Raw genomic sequence first — 21,952 nt, forward strand, 5'->3', positions numbered from 1 at the left:
TCCTGTCAATGTAATAGGTCAAAGCACGCTTACAGTCCAGAGTATGAAGAGCCATTTCTCATGCATGAGAATGAGGCTTAGGGGGAAAAACTGGGAGAACAATCAAATGACTGAGATGAAACTCCATGACAACTTTTGGTAGAAACTTTGGATGCATGCATAGAACCACTTTATCATGGTGAAAAACTGTGAAGGATGGATCTGCCACTAATGCTTGTGACTCACTGACTCGCCTGGCAGAAGTGATGCGAGATAAGAAAAACTTCCCAGGTAAGAAACTTGAGATGAACTGTGGCCATTAGTTCAAATGGAGGCTTCATTAACCTGGAAAGAACCACATTAAGGTCCCAGACCACTGGAGGAGGTTTGAGAGGTGGTTTCACCTTGAAAAGTCCTTTCATGAATCTGGAGACCAAAGGATGAGCAATAAGAGGCTTTCCCTCTACTGGCAGGTGAAAAGCTGTAATAGTACTGAGATGGACTATAATAGATGTAGATTTGAGTCCAGAATCCGACAGATGAAGAAGATAATCCAACACCAATTCCACTGACAGGAAGTTGGATCGTGATGATGAAGGAGACACCAGGAAGAAAACCAAGTCCACTTTGGTTGATAACATTGTTGAGTGGCTGGTTTCCTGGAGGTGTTAATAATATTGCGGACAGGCTAAGAAAGATGTAACTCAGATGGATTCAGCCCGAGAGAAATCAAGCTGTCAGGTGTAGAGTGCAGGTTGGGATGTAGAAGAGATCCCTGATGCTGAGTAAGCAGAGTAGGAAAGATTTGCAGAGGTATTGGTTCCCTGGAGCTGAGTTGAAGTAGAAGAGAGAACCAATGCTGCCTGGGTCACTGAGGAACAATTAGAATCATGGTGGCTGACTCTTGTTTGAATTTGAACAGAGTCTTTAAAATGAGAGAAGTGGGCAGAAATGCATAGAGAAACATGTTTGCCCAATCCAGAAGAAAGACATCCACTTCCAGACGGTGATGAGAGTATAGTCTGGAGCAAAACTGGGGCAACTTGTGATTGTGGGGAGCCGCAAATAAGTCCACTTGTAGAGTGCCCCATTGAAGAAAGATGAGACGGAAAGCTGCAGAGCTGAGAGTCCATTCGTGAGATTGAAGAATTCTGCTGAGGTTGTCTGCTAGTGAATTCTTCTCCCCTTGAAGATCGACAGCCTTTAAGAAAATGTGGCGAGCTGTTGCCCAAAGCCAGATTTTCTGGGCTTCCTGGCACAACAAGAGAGAGCCCGTACCTCCTTACTTGTTTATGCAACACGTTGCTACTTGATTGTCTGTGCGAAAGAGGACTTGAGAGCTTAAGCAATGCTGAAAATTAGGAAATTAATGTGAAATTTCCACTCCCTGGCTGACCAAAGACCCTGGGTTTGAAGGCCATCCAGGTACGCCCATCGTTAGCACCTTTGATGAGGAGGCAAGTGAAAAAGTAGACATCTGGATAGATTGGAGGAGGTCATCCACCATTGAAGTGACAGAGATATGCTGTGATAGATGATCTGTCGCTTGAGACCACTGGGAAGTGAGAGTCCACTCAGTGCGAACATGTAGCCTTGCCAGTGGTGTCACATGCACTGTGGAAGCCATGTGGCCGAGGAAAACCATCATGCGTCTCGAAGATAGTCTGAACAGTTAACATCTGTTGACAGAGGCTGAAGAGAGCATGCAGGTGACCTGGCGGGAGAAATGCTCTAATGAGAATATTGTCTAGATAGCCCCAATGAACTTAAGGCATTGAGACAAAATGAGGTTGGATTTGGGGAAATTGACTTTGAATCCCAAAGCTTGGAGAAAAGCAATTGTCTGAGATGTTGCCAATGCCACATCCTGTGATGACACAGCTTTGATCAACCAGTCATCCAGGTAAGGAAAGACTTGAAGATCGTGGGATTGGAGAGATGCAGCCACTACAATCAGGCACTTCGTGAAGACTCTGGGAGAAGATGCCAGGCCCGAAAGGAAGGACCTTGTACTGATAATGAAGCTGATTCACTTGAAAGTGGAGATATTTCCTGGAAGCCAGATGGATCGGAATACGAGTATAGGCGTCCCTGAGATCCAGAGAGCTTAGCCAGTCATTCTGATCCAGAAGTGTAAGATCTGATCTTTGCATTCTGAACCTGTTGGTTGAAATGCAGGCAACCTAACCTCCTGGTTGAAATGAAAAGCAGAGACCACTTTTGGCTAGAAGGAAAGCACAGTTACTTACCGTAACAGGTGTTATCCAGGGACAGCAGGCAGATATTCTTGACTGATGGGTGACAGCACCGAAGGAGCCCCGGTACGGACAATTTTAGAGTGATTGCACTCTAAGAACTTGGAAAGTTCTAGTAGGCCGCACCGCGCACGTGCCTTCCCGCCCGACAGAGGCGCGCGGTCCCCAGTTAAGATAAGCCAGCTAAGAAGCCAACCCGGGGAGGTGGGTGGGACGCAAGAATATCTGCCTGCTGTCCCTGGATAACACCTGTTACGGTAAGTAACTGTGCTTTATTCCAGGACAAGCAGGCAGCATATTCTTGACTGATGGGTGACCTCTAAGCTAACAAAAAAGAGGGATGGAGGGAAGGTTGGCCATTAGGAAAATAAATGTTGCAAAACAGATTGGCCGAAGTGTCCATCCCGTCTGGAGAATGCATCCAGACAATAGTGAGATGTAAAAGTATGAACTGAGGACCAAGTAGCAGCCTTGCAGATTTCCTCAATAGGAGTGGAACGGAGGAAAGCTACAGATGCTGCCATAGCTCGAACTCTATGGGCCGTGACAGAACCTTCCAGTGTCAGTCCGGTCTGAGCATAACAGAATGAAATGCACGCTGCAAGCCAATTAGACAACGTACGTTTAGAAACAGGACGTCCCAATTTATTCGGATCAAAGGACAGAAAGAGTTGAGGAGTTGATCTGTGGGGTTTAGTACGCTCTAAATAGTAAGCTAAAGCCCGCTTACAGTCCAAAGTATGCAGAGCCTGTCCTCCAGAATGAGAGTGAGGTTTCGGGAAGAAGACAGGCAGAACAATGGATTGGTTGAGATGGAATTCAGAGACAACCTTAGGGAGAAACTTTGGATGTGTACGCAGAACCACCTTGTCATGATGAAAGACTGTAAAAGGTGGATCCGCAACTAGTGCATGTAGCTCACTGACCCTCCTGGCAGAGGTTAGAGCAATGAGGAAGACCACCTTCCAAGTGAGAAACTTGAAAGGAGTCGTAGCCAAAGGTTCAAACGGAGACTTCATTAAAGTGGAGAGAACCACATTGAGATCCCAGACTACAGGGGGTGATTTAATAGGTGGTTTCACATTGAAAAGACCCCGCATGAATCTGGAAACTAAGGGATGAACTGAAAGGAGTTTCCCATGAACTGGCTCATGAAAAGCAGCAATAGCACTGAGGTGGACTCTGATGGAAGTAGACTTGAGGCCAGAGTCAGACAAAAAAAGAAGATAATCCAACAATGTCTCCACTGCAAGGGAAGTGGGATCAAGATGATGAAGAAGACACCAGGAAGAAAATCGTGTCCATTTCTGATGGTAACATTGCAGAGTGGCCGGTTTCCTGGATGCGTCCAGAATGGAACGAACGGGCTGAGATAAAGGAGTATCATGAGAAGTCAGCCCGAGAGATACCAAGCTGTCAGGTGCAGAGACTGGAGGTTGGGATGTAGAAGGGTCTCCTGATGCTGTGTAAGCAGAGAAGGAAACAGTGGAAGAAGAAAGGGTTCCCTGGAACTGAGTTGAAGTAGAAGGGAGAACTAATGTTGCCTGGGCCACCGTGGAGCAATCAGAATCATGGTGGCTCTTTCCCTCTTGAGCTTGAACAAGGTTCTTAACATGAGAGGCAGAGGAGGGAAAGTGTACAGGAACAGATTGGACCAGTCGAGGAGAAATGCATCCGCTGCCAGACGGTGAGGAGAGTAGAGTCTGGAGCAGAATAGGGGCAGCTGGTGATTGTGAGGAGCTGCAAAGAGGTCTATCTGAGGAGTGCCCCACTGAGCGAAGATGGATTGTAGAGCGAAAGGGTCGAGTGTCCACTCGTGAGGCTGGAGAATTCTGCTGAGTTTGTCCGCCAAGGAATTCTGTTCTCCCTGAATGTAGATAGCTTTCAGAAATAGATGGTGATCTATGGCCCAAGCCCAAATTTTCTGGGCTTCCTGGCACAAGAGGCGAGAGCCTGTCCCACCCTGCTTGTTGATGTAGTACATCGCAACTTGATTGTCTGTGCACAGCAAGAGGACTTGAGGAAAGAGAAGATGTTGGAAAGCCTTGAGGGCATAAAACATCGCTCTGAGTTCTAGGAAATTGATGTGATGCTTCATTTCCTGGGCTGTCCAAAGTCCTTGAGTTTGGAATTCGTTCAAATGAGCTCCCCAGGCATAAGGGGAGGCGTCGGTGGTGATGATAAGGTGATGAGGAGGTAGATGGAACAGAAGACCTCTGGAGATATTTGAGGATATCAAGCACCATTGTAGAGACTGACGAAGAGACGATGTCACAGATATGTGTCGTGAGCAGGGATCCGTCGCTTGGGACCACTGGGTAGCTAGGGTCCATTGAGGAGTGCGCAGGTGAAGACGTGCGAAGGGTGTGACATGAACTGTGGAGGCCATGTGACCCAAAAGTATCATCATTTGCTTGGCAGAGATGGAACGTTGTGGAAGCACCTGCTGACATAGAGACTGAAGAGTTTGAAGATGGTTGGACGGCAGGAACGCTCTCATGAGGACTGTGTCCAGCACCGCTCCAATGAACTGAAATCTCTGAGTGGGGATGAGATGAGACTTGGGTAGATTGATCTCAAACCCCAGAAGTTGTAGAAACAGGATGGTTTGGTTGGTGGCCAGGAGTACTGTCTGAGATGAATTGGTCTTTATCAACCAATCATCTAGGTAAGGAAACACCTGAAGGTGGTGGGAACGTAGAAAGGCAGCCACCACAATCAGACATTTGGTAAACACTCTTGGAGAGGAGGCAAGACCGAAGGTTAGCACCTTGTACTGGTAATGACAACGATTGATCATGAAGCGTAGGTACTGTCTGGAGGCCAGATTGACCGGTATATGAATGTATGCTTCTTTGAGATCGAGGGAACATAGCCAGTCGCCTTGATTGAGAAGAGGGTAAAGAGTGGCCAGAGAAAGCATTCTGAATTTCTCTTTGACCAAGCACTTGTTGAGATCGCGAAGATCTAAAATGGGTCTGAGATCTCCTGTTTTTTTGGGGACTAGAAAATAACGGGAGTAGAATCCCTGCCCCTTTTGATCTAGAGGAACTTCCTCTATGGCGTTCAGAAGGAGGAGGGATTGAACCTCTTGAAGAAGGAGGAGTGTTCAAAACAGACTCTTTTGGTAGACTTTGGGCAGGAAGAGTCTGAAAGTTGAGAGAGTAGCCGTGGCGGATGATGTTGAGGACCCACTGATCCGAGGTGATGGTTTCCCAACGGCTTATAAAATGAGTAAGGCGTCCTCCTATAGGCAGCGGAAGATGGGCAGATGGAGGGATACTGGCTATGTTCTGGAGAACCAAGTCAAAAGGGTTGTGAGGATTTTTGTGGAGGAGGAGGCTTCACCTGTTGCTGCTGCTGTGCCGGTCTATTGTTTTGCCTCTGCTGTTGCCTCTGACGCCTGGGTTGTTGAGGTGCCGGTGGCAAAGAACGAGCCACAAATCGACGTTGGTATGCCGATTGCTGACGAAAGGGCCTGGTAGGTGGGGTCTTCTTTTTTGTTTTGAGGAGAGTATCCCACCTAGTCTCATGAGCTGAAAGCTTTTGGGTAGTGGAGTCCATGGATTCTCCAAACAGCTCATCCCCCAGGCAAGGTGCATTAGCCAGTCGATCCTGATGATTGACATCAAGTTCTGAAACTCTGAGCCAGGCTAGTCGGCGCATGGCCACCGACATAGCCATGGCCCGAGAGGTCAGCTCAAAGGTGTCATAGATCGATCTGACCATGAACTTACGAAGTTGTAAGAGCGATGAAGAAGTTTGGCGAAAGGCAGATCTTTTACGGTCAGGGAGGTATTTTTCAAAAGATGACAAATTTTGAACGAGATGCTTAAGGTAGAAAGAAAAATGGAAAGCATAGTTCCCTGATCTATTAGCAAGCATCGCATTCTGATATAACCTCTTGCCAAACTTATCCATGGTTTTACCTTCTCTGCCAGGAGGGACAGAGGCGTACACACTAGCCCCCGTAGATTTCTTTAAAGTGGATTCCACCAATAAAGATTCATGAGGGAGTTGCGGTTTGTCAAAACCTGGAATAGGTATGACCTTATATAAGGAGTCGAGTTTTCGAGGAGCTCCTGGAATGGTTAAGGGCGTCTCTAGAGTTTTGTAGAAAGTTTCTCGCAAAATATCATCGAGAGGTAACTTTAGGAATTCCCTTGGAGGCTGGTCAAAGTCCAGTGCATCGAGAAATGCCTTGGATTTTTTAGATTCAGCCTCCAAGGGAATAGAGAGAGAGTCACACATCTCTTTGAGAAAAGAGGTGAAAGAAGTTGCATCAGGTTTGGAGGGTGGATCTAAACCAGAAGGATCCTCGTCCCCTGACGAACACTCTCCCTCAGAGAGGAAAGGCTCCTCTGAATCACCCCACAGATCAGAGTCCCTCACTTGAAAGCTGCGGTCCCGTGACTCCGGTGTGGAGGGTTCCAGGTGTCGAGTTTTGCGAGTCGACTTACCAGATCTCTGTGAAACGGTACCGGGAGATGCTATAGGGTATGCCGGTGCCGAAGTTTGTACGGCCTGGTGTAGGGACCTCGGTTCCGGCGCTAAGATTGGCATGGATGCTGATGAAGCCGTATGTACCGGTACCGACAAAGTGGATACCGATAAAAGAGGTTGCTCCACTGCCGGTACCGGTGGCTCAGACCGGACCGGGACTGGAAGGCTCGGAGTCAAAAGAGCAGGAAGGAGCTGTTGTAATTGCTCCTTGAGCTGCACTTGCAGGACGTCAGCAATTCGCTCGTCCAGCGAAGACACCGGTACCACTTTTTTCTTCTGCGGTACCTTTGGTGCCGCTCTACACTCCGAAGAGGAACCCGAGGTCGAGAGGCTCACCTCAATCGGAGCGGAGCGCTTCCGTGGGCGCCTCGAGGTCGGCAGGATTGGGCTCGCTGCCACTGAGACCGGAGAGCGCTCCAGCGGGGAAGGCTTCTTAGCCGGCTTACCTGAGGGATGTGATGCGGCGTCGATGAGGTAGGTGACGACTGCGTCGGGGCCGAAGTCAGGGCCGGTGCCACCGAATCCGACATCTCGGTACCAAATAAAAGCCGCTGTTGGATCTGGTGGTTTTTTAAAGTTCTCTTTGTTAGAGTGGCACAGCGGGTGCAGGTGGACGCCCGATGGTCAGGACCCAGGCACTGTAAGCACCAGTTGTGCGGGTCGGTGAGGGAAATGGGCCTTGCGCACCGCTGGCACTTCTTAAAACCGGGTTGGGGGGCATGAACGTGAAAACGGCTTCTGCCAAATCGAAGGCCGAGGCCTCGATGGTGGCAGCAGGCCCCGCCGGGGCGAACCCAAAAAAATAAGAAAAAAAGAAAAGAAAATTATTTTTTTTTTTTTAGAAAATAAGAAAAAGAAAAAGAAGGGAAATAATTCCGAAAAGGTTTACGCGAGCGGGAAGGTGTATGAGAAAAAATTTTCAACAGCCGTTGAAAGTGCGTCTTCTTAGCTCCGCGGAAACTAAGAAACTGGGGACCGCGCGCCTCTGTCGGGCGGGAAGGCACTCGCGCGTGCGCGGTGCGGCCTACTAGAACTTTCCAAGTTCTTAGAGTGCAATCACTCTAAAATTGTCCGTACCGGGGCTCTGTCGGTGCCGTCACCCATCAGTCAAGAATATGCTGCCTGCTTGTCCTGGGATAAGGTACAGTTTGGAGAAAAACTCCCACATCCAAAATGCCAGAAAAAACAGTCTTGGTCTTAAGGTCCACAAGAGAAGCATCGTTCAGGGGTTCAAAAGGAGCCTCAGCAAGGTCCTGCAAAATCATGTTAATATTCTATGAAGGTAAAGGAAAACGCAGATGAAGCAGCCCCCTCGTGAATCTGGTCACATCTGGATAAGCAGTAAGCAAACTAGTGCCATTATACGCAGGAAAACATGAAAGGCCTGCTAGCTGAACTTTCAGGGAGGCCATTGCCAGACCTTTGTCTAAACCCTCCTGCAGGAAAGCCAGAACCACCAAAACAGGAGCCTTCTCAGGTTCCACCTGATCTCTAGCACACCGCTGCTGGAAAGCCTTCCAGGCCATAGCATAAGAAGCCATAGAAGAGGGTTTCTTCAAGTGCAAAAGAGTTGAGATAACTACCTCCAAATAACCGCGCTTCATCAAGGCTGAGCGCTCAAGAGCCATGCCGTAAGACCAAAGTGCTGAGGGTTCCCCATGGGCACCGGACCCTGACTGAGAAGGTAACGAACAGGATGCCTGAGTTTTTCGTCCTACTGAACACATATAAGATCTGCATACCTCGGGCAGCGAGGCCAATCCGGAGCCACCATTATCAACAGGCTGAGATGCGTTGCTGTCCGGCGTATGACCCGACCAACCAGAGGCCACAGAGCGAACACATACAGGAGCTCATGAACCAGCCAGGGCTGCACCAAGGTATCCAAGCCCTACAGTTCTGCGTTACGTCCTTCAACTGAAAGAATGTCTGGGTTTTGAGTTCTCTGCTGAAGCCATCAAGTCCAGCTGAGGCTGACCCCAGCGCTGAACAATCAGACTGAATGTCTTCTGCAAGAGGGACCATTTTCCCGGGTCCAGAATCTGTCTGCTGAGGAAACCTGCCTGAATGTTGTCGACAACGGCCACATGAGCCGCTGAGAGTGACAGAAGGTGAGCCTCCACCCACCAAAACAGCATGCAAACTTCTTGGCCCAAGTGAGTGCTTTTTATGCCCCCTTGACAATTGACATACGTCACCACCTTGGCATTGTCAGAGAAGACTAACTGCTTTTCCTTCCAGAAGGGGCTGGAGAGTGAGTAGTGCGAGCCAAATCGCCTGAAGTTCCAGACAATTGATCGACCAATGTTTCTAATGATGAGTCTATTGCCCCTAAATGGATCGCTCCCTGCAGTGAACCCCCCCCCAACCTGACAGGCTGGCATCTGTCATGAGAGTCATCCACTTTGATATCCGAAGAAGCCTGCCTTGGCTCCATCCAGGGGAGAGGCATCTGAAGGGAATGATGCTGTGGAGACCATCAAGAGAGCAGGGACTCCTGTAAAGGGCACATGTGAGCTCGGGCCCAGGGAACTGCCTACAAAGAGGCCGCCATGGACCCCCAAACCTGAAGATATAGCCAGGCCATGGGGAGCCAAGAAGAGCTCTAATCTGCTGTTGAAATTTCTGTCTGCATGCCTTGGAAAAACCCGACCATTCTTGGTACTGAAGAGGAGTTCTAGATACTCCAATGTCTGGGAGGGTGTCAAAATTGCTCTTCTTGAAGTTGACAATCTACCCCAATGCCTGCAACAGAGATACTACTGTTTCCAACCCACTCTGAATGAGACGGAGCTCGAATCAACTAGTTGTCCAGGTAAGGATGAACCAGGATCCCCTGTCGGCAGAGAAAGGCCGCCACAACTACCATCACCTTGGTGAAAGTGTGGTGCACCATGCCACATCTCTCTCTCCATCACTAGGACCAACATTCCTTCCTCTTGCATTCCCTTCAATCTGTTCCTCTGTTCCCTCTCCACCACCATATCCAACATTTCTCCCTCTCATCCTTCTATTCCCCATGAATCTCTACCTCAATCCTCTCTCTATGCCCGACAATTTTCCTCTTTCTGCCTTTCCCAATGTGCACCATCTCTTCCCCTCTCACTCACAAACTCATTCCCCCAAACATTTCTCCCAAGTTAGTTCCTTCCTTCCTTCCTCCCTCCCTTCCGTGTCCCGAGTTCATGACCCACCCCTTCCTTCTGTGTCTCGAGTTCAAGCCCCCCTCCCTTCCTTCTGTGTCCCGAGTTCAAGCCCCCTCCCTTCCTTCTGTGTCCCAAGTTCATGCCCCCCTCCCTTCCTTCTGTGTCCCTTTCTTCCAGCCTATGTCCCAAATTCCTCCCCCCCCTTTCTCCCATGATCACATCCCCTCTCTCCCTTACATGCTACAACGCGCTCGCTCCCTTCAGGGCTGTGCAGCTCCTTCCTGCCTTCAGCTGCACAGGCAGGCGTCGTGGGCAGCGACTCTTACACGTTGAACGCGATTGACCTACAAGCCAACCGGGTCAAACACATGCAGCTTGCAAAAGTCACTGCCTGCCAACGTGTCCCTGTGTGGCTGAAGGCTGGAAGGAGCAGCCCTGAAGGAGGTAACTGGGATCTCCCGCTGACCCGGAAACCTTCCCTCCGATGTCAGCTCAGACATCAGAGGGAAGCCTTTTTGGGTTGTTTTTTGGCAGAGGGGGGAATGCAGAAGGAGGGCTCTAGATCCCCGGTGGCGACTGAGGAAGGGGGTGGTGGTGCAGAACCGCACAGTGTCATGTACACCCAACAAGCGGCTCGTGTACCCCTAAGGGTACGCCTACCTCGTGTTGAGAAACTCTGATGTAGAATATCTAGATTTTCAGAAAACTTTCAACAAAGTTTCTCATGAGTCCTAAGAAAATTAAAATGCCTCGGAAGACAAGGATGAAGTATACAGTGGTACCTTGGATTACGAGCATAATCCGTTCCAAGAGCATGCTCGTAATCCAAAATGCTCGTTTATCAAAGCGAGCTTCCCCATAGGAAATAATGGAAATTTGCTTTGATACGTTCCCCCCACGAGAACTGGCACTGCTCCCCCTGAAGACCCCCCCTGCAATCCGGCACCCCCCACCACGCGATCGGGCAACCCCCCGGCCGCTTCTTACAGTCATCTGGGCACCGGCATGTCCTGTGCTTGGTGCCGGTGCCCGAAGATCATCCTCCTCCTCTGCTGGGCCTTGAGCATCTGCGCACACCCTAGACATGGTCATCATACAAGATTAAAAAACAAACAAACAAACTGCAGATAATGTACAAGATGCAGGCGTAGTTTATTAATAAATGCAGTAACATATTCAACCTTATAGCCAACCAAGGGACCCGACTTTTTTTGCCACTGTGCAAGACTTGTTTGACTCCATTTGATTGTTTATTGGCGTGCGTTTGTTACCTTTTATGCAGTTTGCTTAATACCTTAACCACCATGGACCCCTGAGGAAGGCGTGTCATCCGAAACACGGAACGTGTCGGGTCCCTTGGTTGGATATAAGGTTGTATATGTTACTGCATTTATTAATAAACTATGCCTGCATCTTATATTATCTGTAGTTTGTTTGTTTGTTTTTTGCTTGCTGTTTGTCACTGTAGACCATGTTGGATTTTCTTTTTTCCTTTGTGCATCATACAAGATTCACAAAAAGAGCGTTTTTGTATCTCAGCCATCGAGCAACAACCTTGGTCTGACCATTTCTTAATCTCCTTTCTTCAACAGACCAGGACTCAATCCATAAAACTAAAACCCCAAATTATTATGATATGTGATTACATGAAACTAGATGTTTCTTCTATCTCTTCCAACTTTAATCTTAATCTAAAAGGCAAAATGGATCTTTCCACTGATGACAAACTTCCTGAATGGAATACTTCTATATCTGAACTCTTAGATGTTTTAGCTCCAGTCACCACTCTTACGATCTCCCCGCGCAAACTTAAAAATCCCTGGCATACCCCCCGTTTGACGCTGATCAAAAAACAATTGCACTCCCTCGAGAGGAAATGGTGGCATAACAAAACTTTATCAGATCTGAACAAATATAAAGAACATGCCCTGTACTACAAGTTGGAAATTAATAGAACAAAAAAAGCATACTACTCCAAACAAATTAAAAAAGCCAAAAATACAGCCTTATATGCTATAACTAAATCTCTTACGACAAAAAAAGAAAGAAACTAACATGGCCAATCAGACTCTCACAGCTCAGGCCATATCTACACATTTAATAGAAAAGATGCAGAAAATTAGAGGCTCAGTTTCACAAACAGACAATAACACTGCTGATACTACCCACGTCACGACCTGTAAATTAACCGTAAGGGGAAGAATTGTCGAGTCTTTCCTTCTCTGAATGTTCTTGATTCACTCTCCCAACACTTCAAGAAATCAAGAGGTGCCCAAATACACTAAACACCAAAGGAGCCAGTAATGAAGTTATCCCAAATCCTAGATCTGGTCAAGTCTAGCCTAACCTCCGGAACCTTACCAAAAAAATGGAAATAATCTATCATCAACCCTATGATTAAAGACCACAAAACCAGTGCTCAAGAAATGTCAAACTATCAGCCTATAGCCAATATCCCCTTTTTAGCTAAACTCACTGAAAAAATCATCTTCTATCAAATTTCCAGCTTCATCGACAAAACCAAGGTTTAGGTTCAAACAAGTTTTATTTATGCAAACAACATAAAATACAACATAAGAGCACCCCAAGGTGCATAGTACAACAATAATGCATCGAATAAAATAAAATAAGAAGCATGTATAAATAAAACGTAACAGGTAACTAACTCAGGCACCCCCAGGCCCTGGACTCTTATGAATCTAAAGAATGCCATTCAACCCTCCCTCCCCACCAAATCCCACTTATTCTATACATGACTATGTGTTCGAACCTTTCAAGCCCCCCCCCTCCCAATGGTACTCTCTACCCCACCTCATCAGGACACACCATTACAATCTCATTCCATCTAAATGAGCCCAAATTAGGACACCCATCTTAAGACCGCACTACGACCTTTGGGATGTAAGTTACACCCTAACCAAACAGGATTCCGCCAGCACCACTCAACTGAACTTTCACTTATAGGCCTGACCTCAAAGATACTTTACCATCTAGATCACCACCAATCAGTTTGACCTCTTTTCCGCTTTTGACACAGTTGACCATACACTTCTTCTGTCACGCCTACAAGAAATTGGAATCTCGGATCAGGTTTTGGAGTGGTTTTCTTCCTACTTCACTGAAAGATCATCCAAGGTAGTGTTAAACAATTCATCCTCCGAACCCTTTAAAAACAAACATGGCATCCCTCAAGGTTCCATCTTATCCCCCCTCCTTTTCAACATTTTCATGGCATCCCTTTTAACCCTAGGCCAATCCATCAGCTTTACGATGTTTGCTTACGCAGACGATGTTCAAATACTTCACCCAATTAATCTTAATAGTCCAGAAGATGTAACAGTCATAAACCAGAAACTGGAGAAAATCAAATCTTGGCAAGATTCAAATATGTTGGCCCTTAATGTGGAAAAGTCAAAATTAATGATCTTCCCCATTAAAGAGGGCCTATCAATTCAGGCTCCTCTTAAATTCAACACTTTGCCCATTAAAATTGTCAATTCCTTTAAACTTTTAGGGGTCACATTCGACAGCAAATTTACTTATCATATACACATCAGTACCGTAGTTCAGCGCTGCTGTCATTGGCTAAGAATGTTCAGATCACTTGCCAAATTGCTTGAACCTTCCTCCTTAAACACACTAATTCATTCTCTAGTGATATCTTGTACCAACTACTGCAACACCCTCTTTAAAGACATAACAAAAAAAGAACTAAGACGCCTCCAAATTGTGCAAAATACCGCAATAAAATAATATTTAATGCAAAAAAAAAAAATATGATCACGTTTCCAGTTGAACACAGGAATAGTTATAAAATCCTTCTACTTATCTTCAAAACGCGTTTAAGTAATCAACCCGAATTTATCAATAGCCTCCTTATTCAGGGCAGGATCGCGGTTGTCAGGAGCAAGCTTTACGTGCTCCCGCTTGGGCCCGCCTCTGCTTTCTGAATGGCTGGCGTCGGTTCTCGCGAGAATTGACACCAGCCATTCAGAAAGTGGCGCAGGGCCAGGCAGGGAACACGGAAAGCTTGTGCCTGACCTCCTTGCTGCTGACCTGAATACGAGAGCTGTCTAGTGAGGGAGGAATACCGCTGGACCACCAGGCTGTTTAATAAAGGTACAGACGGCGACGGGCAGGGGGAGGTGTGCGTTTAGAAAAAGTGCATCGGTGGCAGTGCTGAGAGGTGGGGGGGATTTAGAAAAGATGCAGCGGTGGTGGTGCTGAGAGGCGAGGGTATTTAGAAAAAGTGCGGCGGGGGAAGAGGAAGGAGAAGAGAGCTAGGAGATGAGGAAAAACTGAGGAGTGTACAGATTGGTGGAGGAGTTGTAACTAGGGAGTAAGGAAGGAATGGATGAGAAGAGTGATGTGACTGGGCAAGGATAAGAGGTTGGTGATTGACTGCAGTGAATAGGAGTTTTGGCAGGCTGAAAGGCATTTGGGAGGTGGTTGTGTGAGTAAGGGGAGCTTGAAAGGTGATTTCCTCCCACCCGTTTCATTGTGGTTTATTGGCGGTCTGTGAGGTGGAGGTGGGTTTAAGCGGGGTGGTTGTAGCAGAGTTCAGTAGTGGGATTTTGCTTTGGCTAAGTCTTGGGTTTTGTCGGGTACCTTTATCTGCTTTTTAGATTGGAGGGGGGGGTTACATAAAGAAAAATGAGGAGGGGGTTACATAAAGAAAAATACCCTAATTCCCCTCCCCCCCCATCCATCCTGTGAAACAGCAAAAGGTAGAACACAACATTCCAGGAGCCAGCTTTCTTAGGACCCCTGGAGATCAAAGGATACCCGCTAAGCATTTGGTTCAGAATGTTGTTTTTCCTTGTTTTCTTCCTCTAAATCTAGAGTGCGTCTTATGGTCAGGTGTGTCTTATGGAGCGAAAAATACAGTACTTGACTTTTTTTATGTCATAACAGATTATGTGATAAATAACACCAGAAAAGCAACCTCCAGCTCATTCAAATGTAAAACCCCCTTCCCAAAAATAACTCACCAGTCCCATCCCCATCATATCCTCAGGCCTCCCCCCCTCTCGCTGTGGTATGAGGCTCCGGTGATGGGGCAGGCAGTGGCAAGGCTCTCTTTAGGCCTTCACAGTGGTCTTTGCCTGTACTTTCTGAAAGTCCTGTTGCAGCTTGGTCAGTACGTCCCGATGTTACTCTGCCTTTTTCTCTAGATCTTTCATCTCCGTTTCATAGCGCTTTATTTCCCCAGCAATGTAATCCAGATGTTTTCTCACGGTTCCTTTAGCTTCTTCCAAGTCCTGAGCCACCAGCACAGGCCCGATCAACTTGAAGACTTTGTTGGAAGCATCAAGTAAGTCCAGTTCCTCTTTCACAATGTTGTTCTCTGTGAGCTGTCATACACTTACTAAGATCTTTCTGTAACTGCTGGTACTTCTCCACCTCTCCTGCAGCTTCTTCTGAATCTGCTCAGCCATGTTGCTGCAGCAGGAGCGCTTCCACCCGATGCAGCTTCGCACTCCACTCGCACTTATTGACATTTTTTTAAAGAAATCCCCCTTCCTATTGTTAATCCCTTTTGTGTTCTTCCCCTTCTGTTTTTGTTCATCTTTGTCAGTTTCTTTTTTTTTGTTTGTTTTTTCTACTATCCCCTGTCCGTTTATTGTCAATCTCTATTATTGTTTTACCATTGCAATCCTATTTTATTGTACATCACTCAGAAGTCTGATTGAGCGGTATAAAATTTTTTTTAATAAACTTGAAACTTTATTTTATAGACTGCCTTTCCTCAGGAAAAAAAAGCAGAGTACAATTGGAGTGTGTGGTGTGGTTGTTAAAGCTACAGCCTCAGCACCCTGAGCTTGTGGGTTCAAATCCCATGCTGTTCCTTGGGACCCTGGGCAAGTCACTTAATCCCCTCATTGTCCTGGGTACATTAGATAGAGTGTGAGCCCACCAGAACAGACAAGGAAAAATCCTTGAGTACCTAAATGTAAACCACTTAGACAATAAGTAATATATAAATACTAAAAATAAATAAAATAAAGGAGAAAACAACAAGTGCAATAGAAAAGACAAAAAAAGGAAAGAGAACATGCATATATGATTATAGCTAGCCTTCTGCACCCCAGTGGCTTGACATGCGATATCTACAACCACTTCCTCCCTTCCCATGATATGTGAAATCTGGATCCCTCCCATGTTCTTCCCACCTATGTCTCTAACACTATGCATTTCCCCATGGAAGGAGTAGAAGCAAACCTTTCTCTGTCCCCCAACGTACCCTACTGCTGCTGCTGCTGTCCACCGTCTCATATACACCCATGTAAAATTCCGGGTCAAACATGTCCTGTACCATGCAACGGAAGCGCACCAAGCTGTTGGGCTTCAAGTAATGCAGCGGCACATCATTCAATGACGGGACCTGGGAAAAACAAAAAAAAAGTGAGCTGATAAAGCCAGAATGCAAGGAAAATCAAGTCTCTGCCACCACCTGCTGGCACTAAATCCACCCTGTTTTGTGACCTCTTGACAGAGAATGACACCGTTCCCGTCCCCATGGATAACCATCACCATATCATTCTTTAAGGAGAGAGGGAAGAATCAAGAGTATGAATGGGCACAGCCACTGATCCTCAACCCTTGCACAGAAGGACCGAGGTTGAGATAGACACTAAAAGACACAGGATGGTTTCCTTTGGTTATCTGGGGGGCCAGGAACGGTGATAAATTCTGTCACCATGTCAATCTCTACTCTGATACACAGCTAGGGTCCTTCCTGCAATTGCAACTGAGTCAGTATTTGAGGCTGGTATGGCATTTCCTTCTTGCTCTATCCAGTCACATTCCCTTTGTTCAGTTGATTTATCCTTGAAATCTCAGATTCTTTTCCAATACAGGATGTTTCTCAAGTTAAACTCAGATTCATCCCTAGTTGCTCCCATTAAAGGGCTTCAGGATGGAGTCCTATCTGCTGGAAAGAATATCTCATAATTGAAAGTCCCATGTCTCCCTCCCTTCTTGATTCTGGCCTCCCCACAAGCTTATCTCTCCCTCAGGGCTGGTATAAAGGTAGAAGCATCCAGTTTTACATTGTCTCTAACTAAATCTTAGAATCCTAGGCTCTGCCCCTTTAATTATCCCAATCCGTCAGTTACCACCAGAACCAAGTCTTTAAAAACTGATCCTGGGGATCAATATTCAAAAGCTCTTATGCGGCCAGCAACAGATGCTGAAAAACATAAGGACTAAAAAAAAATTACTGGCAAGGACAACAAATACTTACATTATTTGACACTACAGCAATTTATCTGGCCAAAATTTACGTGTTCAAAGTGAAGCATAATCATAACCACTGTGAGCAAATTTTTATGGATGGGGCTCCTGCACCCAAATCCTACCAGAAAAAGTGGTATAAAGGTGTGGAGCCACTATCTCCACAATGGCTCTGCCAGTTTTGCCCCTCAGAAAGAGGAATCCACGTGCTGGAAGTAGCAGGGTTGGCAGAGGGACAGTAAAGAAAAGGAAGGGAAGTAAAATGTGAGACCAGAGTGCAGAGGGACTAGGCGTAGCCCAAAGAGAACAGAGAGATTTATACAAACAAAAAACAGTAAGGTTTTTCTTATAATGCAGTGAAGAGACCGAAGCCTGAGCAAGGGCTGCTGGCTTCTCGTATCTATAACTAATGCCTTTATGTGCACCTATAAATGGATTTATTATGGGCGACCTATATTTACCTTGATAATCTTTTTTAGTAAATAGGTACATCGTTCTGGAACCTTGTGGGTTGTTCCCCCCTGATTGTGAGATTTGGTGTGGAGCAGTGTTTCTCAACTTCTTCAAGTCAAGTACCTCCTAAGCCTAACAAATATCAGCCGAGTACCCCTGCCCAGGCTCCGCCACTGATCCACCCAGGAGCTGCCCCTGACCACACTTCCATAATAATAGTTCCAACTGTAATGTAATTTCTTCCATACATTTTTCATATACACACAATATAATCTTAATACATAATGGTAACCACAAAAGTAAAAAACACAAAGTACACTATATGCAGAGACAATGTTAATTATCACTTATATTCAGGGGGAGGGAGAGTTTCAAAGAAGTCAAGGCAGATGACTTTAAAATATGAAATCTCATCTTAGTAACAACTTTAGAAAAACAGAAAAAGATAGTGCAAAATATAGACAGCAGATATAAATTCTCAAAACAGTCACATTTTGATTACTAAATTGAAAATAAAATCATTTTTCCTACCTTTGTTGGCTGGTGATTTCATGAGTCTCTGGTTGCACTGACTGTGCATCCAATATTTCTCTCCGACTCCTCCATGCTTCCTCTCCTCCAGAAGTGAGGGGGGCCAGGGTGATCAACGCTCCCGGGCGAGCATAAGCCCTCAGGTAAGTAAATCACTGAATACCTCTACACGAATGGGAAAAGGGGGCAATGTCTGGAAAGCAGTATAGGCTAACGCTCGAAGTATGAGAAACAAGATTCTGGATCTAGAAGCTGTGATGGAAGAAGAGGAGTTGGATATAGTGGCGATCACGGAGACATAGTTCAAGGAAAACCATGACTGAGATGTAGTTATACCAGGCTACAATCTGTTCAGGAAAGACAGGGTAGGAAGAAGAGGAGGGAGAGTAGCGTTATATGTTAAAGAACATATTAAAGCCACACAATTGCAGGATCTGCAGGGCAAGGAAGATGCACTATGGATCAATTTGGAAAGAGGGAATGGTGAATATATTTGCATTGGCGTGATATACAGGCCTCCTTCACAGACGGAAGAAGGAGATAGAGATTTAATAGTAGACATTCAGAATATCTTTAAAAATGGGGAAGTCTTGCTAATAGGGTCTTCTAGAAGTTGGGAGATCCTGGATTCTCTACAAGGAGAACTGTTCCAGCAGTTGGTAATGGAACCCACACGGGATGGGGGTCATACTGGACTTAGTGCTTACAAACGGGGAAAGTATTTCTGATGTTACAGTGGGTGATTATCTGGCATCCAGTGATCACTGCATGGTACGGTTTAATATTAAGATGGGTATAGAGAAGGCTCATTCAAAAGTAAAGGTTCGGATGGGGGTTATTGTCTGGATGGGAATGTCTGGAAGGAGTGGAAATCCAGTGGGCAAAACTGAGTAATTGTAAGAGCAACAAATCTTTTTGTGAGGCAACTAAGTAAAAGTAAGAGGAAAAGGTCGCTTTGGTTCTCAAAAGTAGTAGCTGAGAAGGTAAAGAATAGTTAGTTTTCATAAACTACAAAAGATCATAGAAAGAGGAAAACAGGCAAAAATATCTGGAAAAGTTAAGAGAGGCTGGTCGTGTAGTCGGGAAAGCAAAGATGCAAATGGGAGAAAAAAAATAGCTGACAGTAAAACGGAGAGACAAGACATTTTTTAGATATATTAGTGATAGGAAGAAGTGCAAAAGTGGCATTGTGACACTCAAAGGTGAAGGGGAGGAATATGTAGAAGTTGATAAGAAAAGGCCAAATTGCTTAACAAATAGTTCTGTTTTCACAGCTAAAGTGCCGTAAGCGGGACCCCAGAAGACAAACGCGAATAGGGATGGAGGAGTAATAGACTCCGATCGATTTTCAGAGGTTTGTGTTCGTGAGGAGCTAGCTAAAAGAAAGGTAGACAAATCAATGGGAACTTAGGGAAGTTCGGGTAGCTCCAATGACTGACCTTTTCAACGAGTCTCTAGAGTCGAGAGTGGTCCCTCTCCACAAAAGTGGAAGTAAGGAAGATGTATGGAATTACAGGCCGGTAAGCCTGACTTCTGTGGTAAGCAAATTAATGGAAATGCGGATGGGCAAACTAGATGGGCCATCTGGCCTTATTTGCCATCAGGTTTCTATGTTTAAAAACTTTCAATAGTTAACACAGTAAATGATGGCAGATAAAGGTGTGGTCCATCAAGTCTGTTCAGACACATTCATTTTTTCGGCAGTGTTAAACCAATCATCCAGTAAATTATTCATTTTATTTTTATTTATTCGATTTTCTATACCATTTTCCCAGGGAAGTTTAGAATGGTTTACATGAATTTATTCAGGCACTCAAGCATTTTCCCTGTCTGTCCTGGGGGGCTCACAATCTACCTAATGTACCTGGGGTAATGGGGGGATTGAGTGACTTGCCCAGGGTCACAAGGAGCAGCGTGGGTTTGAACCCACAACCTCAGGGTGCTGAGGCTGGAGCTTTAAGCAATGCGCCACACTCTCCCCTTTACTTGCTATGATTTTCCCCTCTCCTCTGAAATAGGCAAAACCTGTACTCCAACTATATGAATGTGGTAAAATGTGCATTTTTGCTCCTAATTCATATTGCCAGACTCGTGACATAGGCCGAAGTCACCGTCAGCCTATCCCAATCCGCCTTGACCCACATACTGGACCCAGACTGTAGAAGGGGCTGCCATTTAAGCACTACCCCTGTGAGTTGTGTCACTACTATCCTCTTTTTATTCTGGGATCTTGTGTCTATCCCACAAATTTCTGAACTCCTTCACTTTTTTTCCCTCTACCACCTCTCCAGGGAGGGCATTCCAGGCATTCACCACCTTCTGCTTGAAAAAAAGTATTTCCTGACATTACTCCTGAAACTACCACATCACAATTGCATCTTATGTCCTCTGCTGCTACCATTTCTCCATCTCTGAAAGAGAATTGTTTGTAGATTGTTGCTGAAAAGCAACATGTGTCTTCTATGGCTCTTATAGGAGATAGCAAAGTTGCTTACCTGGAACAAGGGTTCTCCAAGACAGCAGGGGAATGCAGCCATACTTGCCGGTGCTCTCTCCTAGACACACTAGTTTGTTTGTTTTATTTTTACTACTGAGCACATGTAGACACTTTGCCTCCTGAGCTCCACCCCCCGGTTACTCAGTTATGTCACTAGCTTAGGTAACAAATCGTATAGAGAGGATGGAGGGTGGGCAAGTGTGGATACATTCCCCTGTTACAGGTAAGCAACTTTGCTATCTCCGGAGACAAGCAGGGAAAATGTAGGCACACTTGCTGGTTAGTCCATAGTTTCAAGTAAAACTGGGAGGAGGATATAAATTATAGCACAAACAAAATTGCAGAGGACAGATTCTCCAAACTGAAGATCTTGAATTCTGGTCCAAACAATAGTGCTGGGACTGAGTTTAAGTTTGCAATTGAGAAAAACTGTAGCTTGTACTTAATGTATTCCAATCTGTCCACGAACAGATAGGCGAGCTCTAGTATAGGGGAAGAAAAGAGATGCAATGAGCAATCCACGAGGGTATACTTCTCCCTCTGTATCCGCGATTTCTGTATCTGCAGATTCGCTTATTTGCGATTTTTCAGCTGCTGACTCCGCCCTCTAATTTTCATCACTGAACCCAGCATTTCACATTGGAAATTGCTGCTCCCAGTGTTGTATGGAGCAAATCGCAGGTCGGGTTTTTCACGGTTTATTATCTTTTTCAGGTCTATTTTACCGAAAAACCGCGAATAACATGCAAAAAGTTATTCACGGTTTTTCTGTCCGTTTAGATATTGAGTTCCCTTGAATAGCTGAATGGAAGAAAATAAAAAGCCAATTAGTGACGCGGATAGTCACAATTCTTTCCAGGTAGAATAGTGATGCCCTCTTGCAGTCTAATGCATGCAGACTTTGCTCTGCTGAAGGATGCGGAGGAGGAAAAATGATGGTAGCATTATGGACTGGGTAATGTGAAAATCCATAACAACTTTTGGAATAAATTTTGGATGAGTATGCAGGAGCACTTTTATTGAGGAAAAACTGAAGGTATAAGGAATAGATGACTAGCTTTTGCTATTTGCTAATTCTTCTTGAAGTAAGAGCCACCAGAATGGGATCTGTTAAGGTTGAAAAGGAATTTTCATCACTTGGTCCAAAATGAAGTTTTGAAGTCGCCGGCTAAAAATGAACATGAAACGGAGGTCAGATCTTGTAGAAAACAGGAAAACCAGAGGATGCTGTGAAATTGGTACCTGTTGGGCCCTGAGGGGGAGGAACGGGTGATGGAGAATGCACGGCAGTGAAATGCTTCCCTCCCCCGGCAGTACCTGTCTCGGGCACTGAGGGGGAGGAGTGGGCAAAG

At 45.8% G+C, this 21,952-nt stretch overlaps 1 protein-coding gene and 1 pseudogene across 2 annotated transcripts in view; both read right to left on the reverse strand.

Annotated features, from left to right (window-relative positions):
- The window catches only part of MCMBP (minichromosome maintenance complex binding protein), a 124,891-nt gene that overhangs the window by 94,472 nt on the left and 8,467 nt on the right, over positions 1-21,952 (reverse strand). For both annotated transcript variants that reach the window (XM_033940659.1, XM_033940658.1), the window contains exon 3: positions 16,128-16,268. In XM_033940659.1, coding sequence (XP_033796550.1) covers positions 16,128-16,202 — 75 coding nt within the window. In that variant the 5' untranslated portion in view covers positions 16,203-16,268. The remainder of the gene's footprint in view (positions 1-16,127; positions 16,269-21,952) is intronic.
- On the reverse strand, positions 14,965-15,321 carry LOC117358866 (annotated as a pseudogene).

The sequence above is a fragment of the Geotrypetes seraphini genome, chromosome 4, assembly GCF_902459505.1.
Source record: "Geotrypetes seraphini chromosome 4, aGeoSer1.1, whole genome shotgun sequence".
Classification (NCBI taxonomy): domain Eukaryota; kingdom Metazoa; phylum Chordata; class Amphibia; order Gymnophiona; family Dermophiidae; genus Geotrypetes; species Geotrypetes seraphini.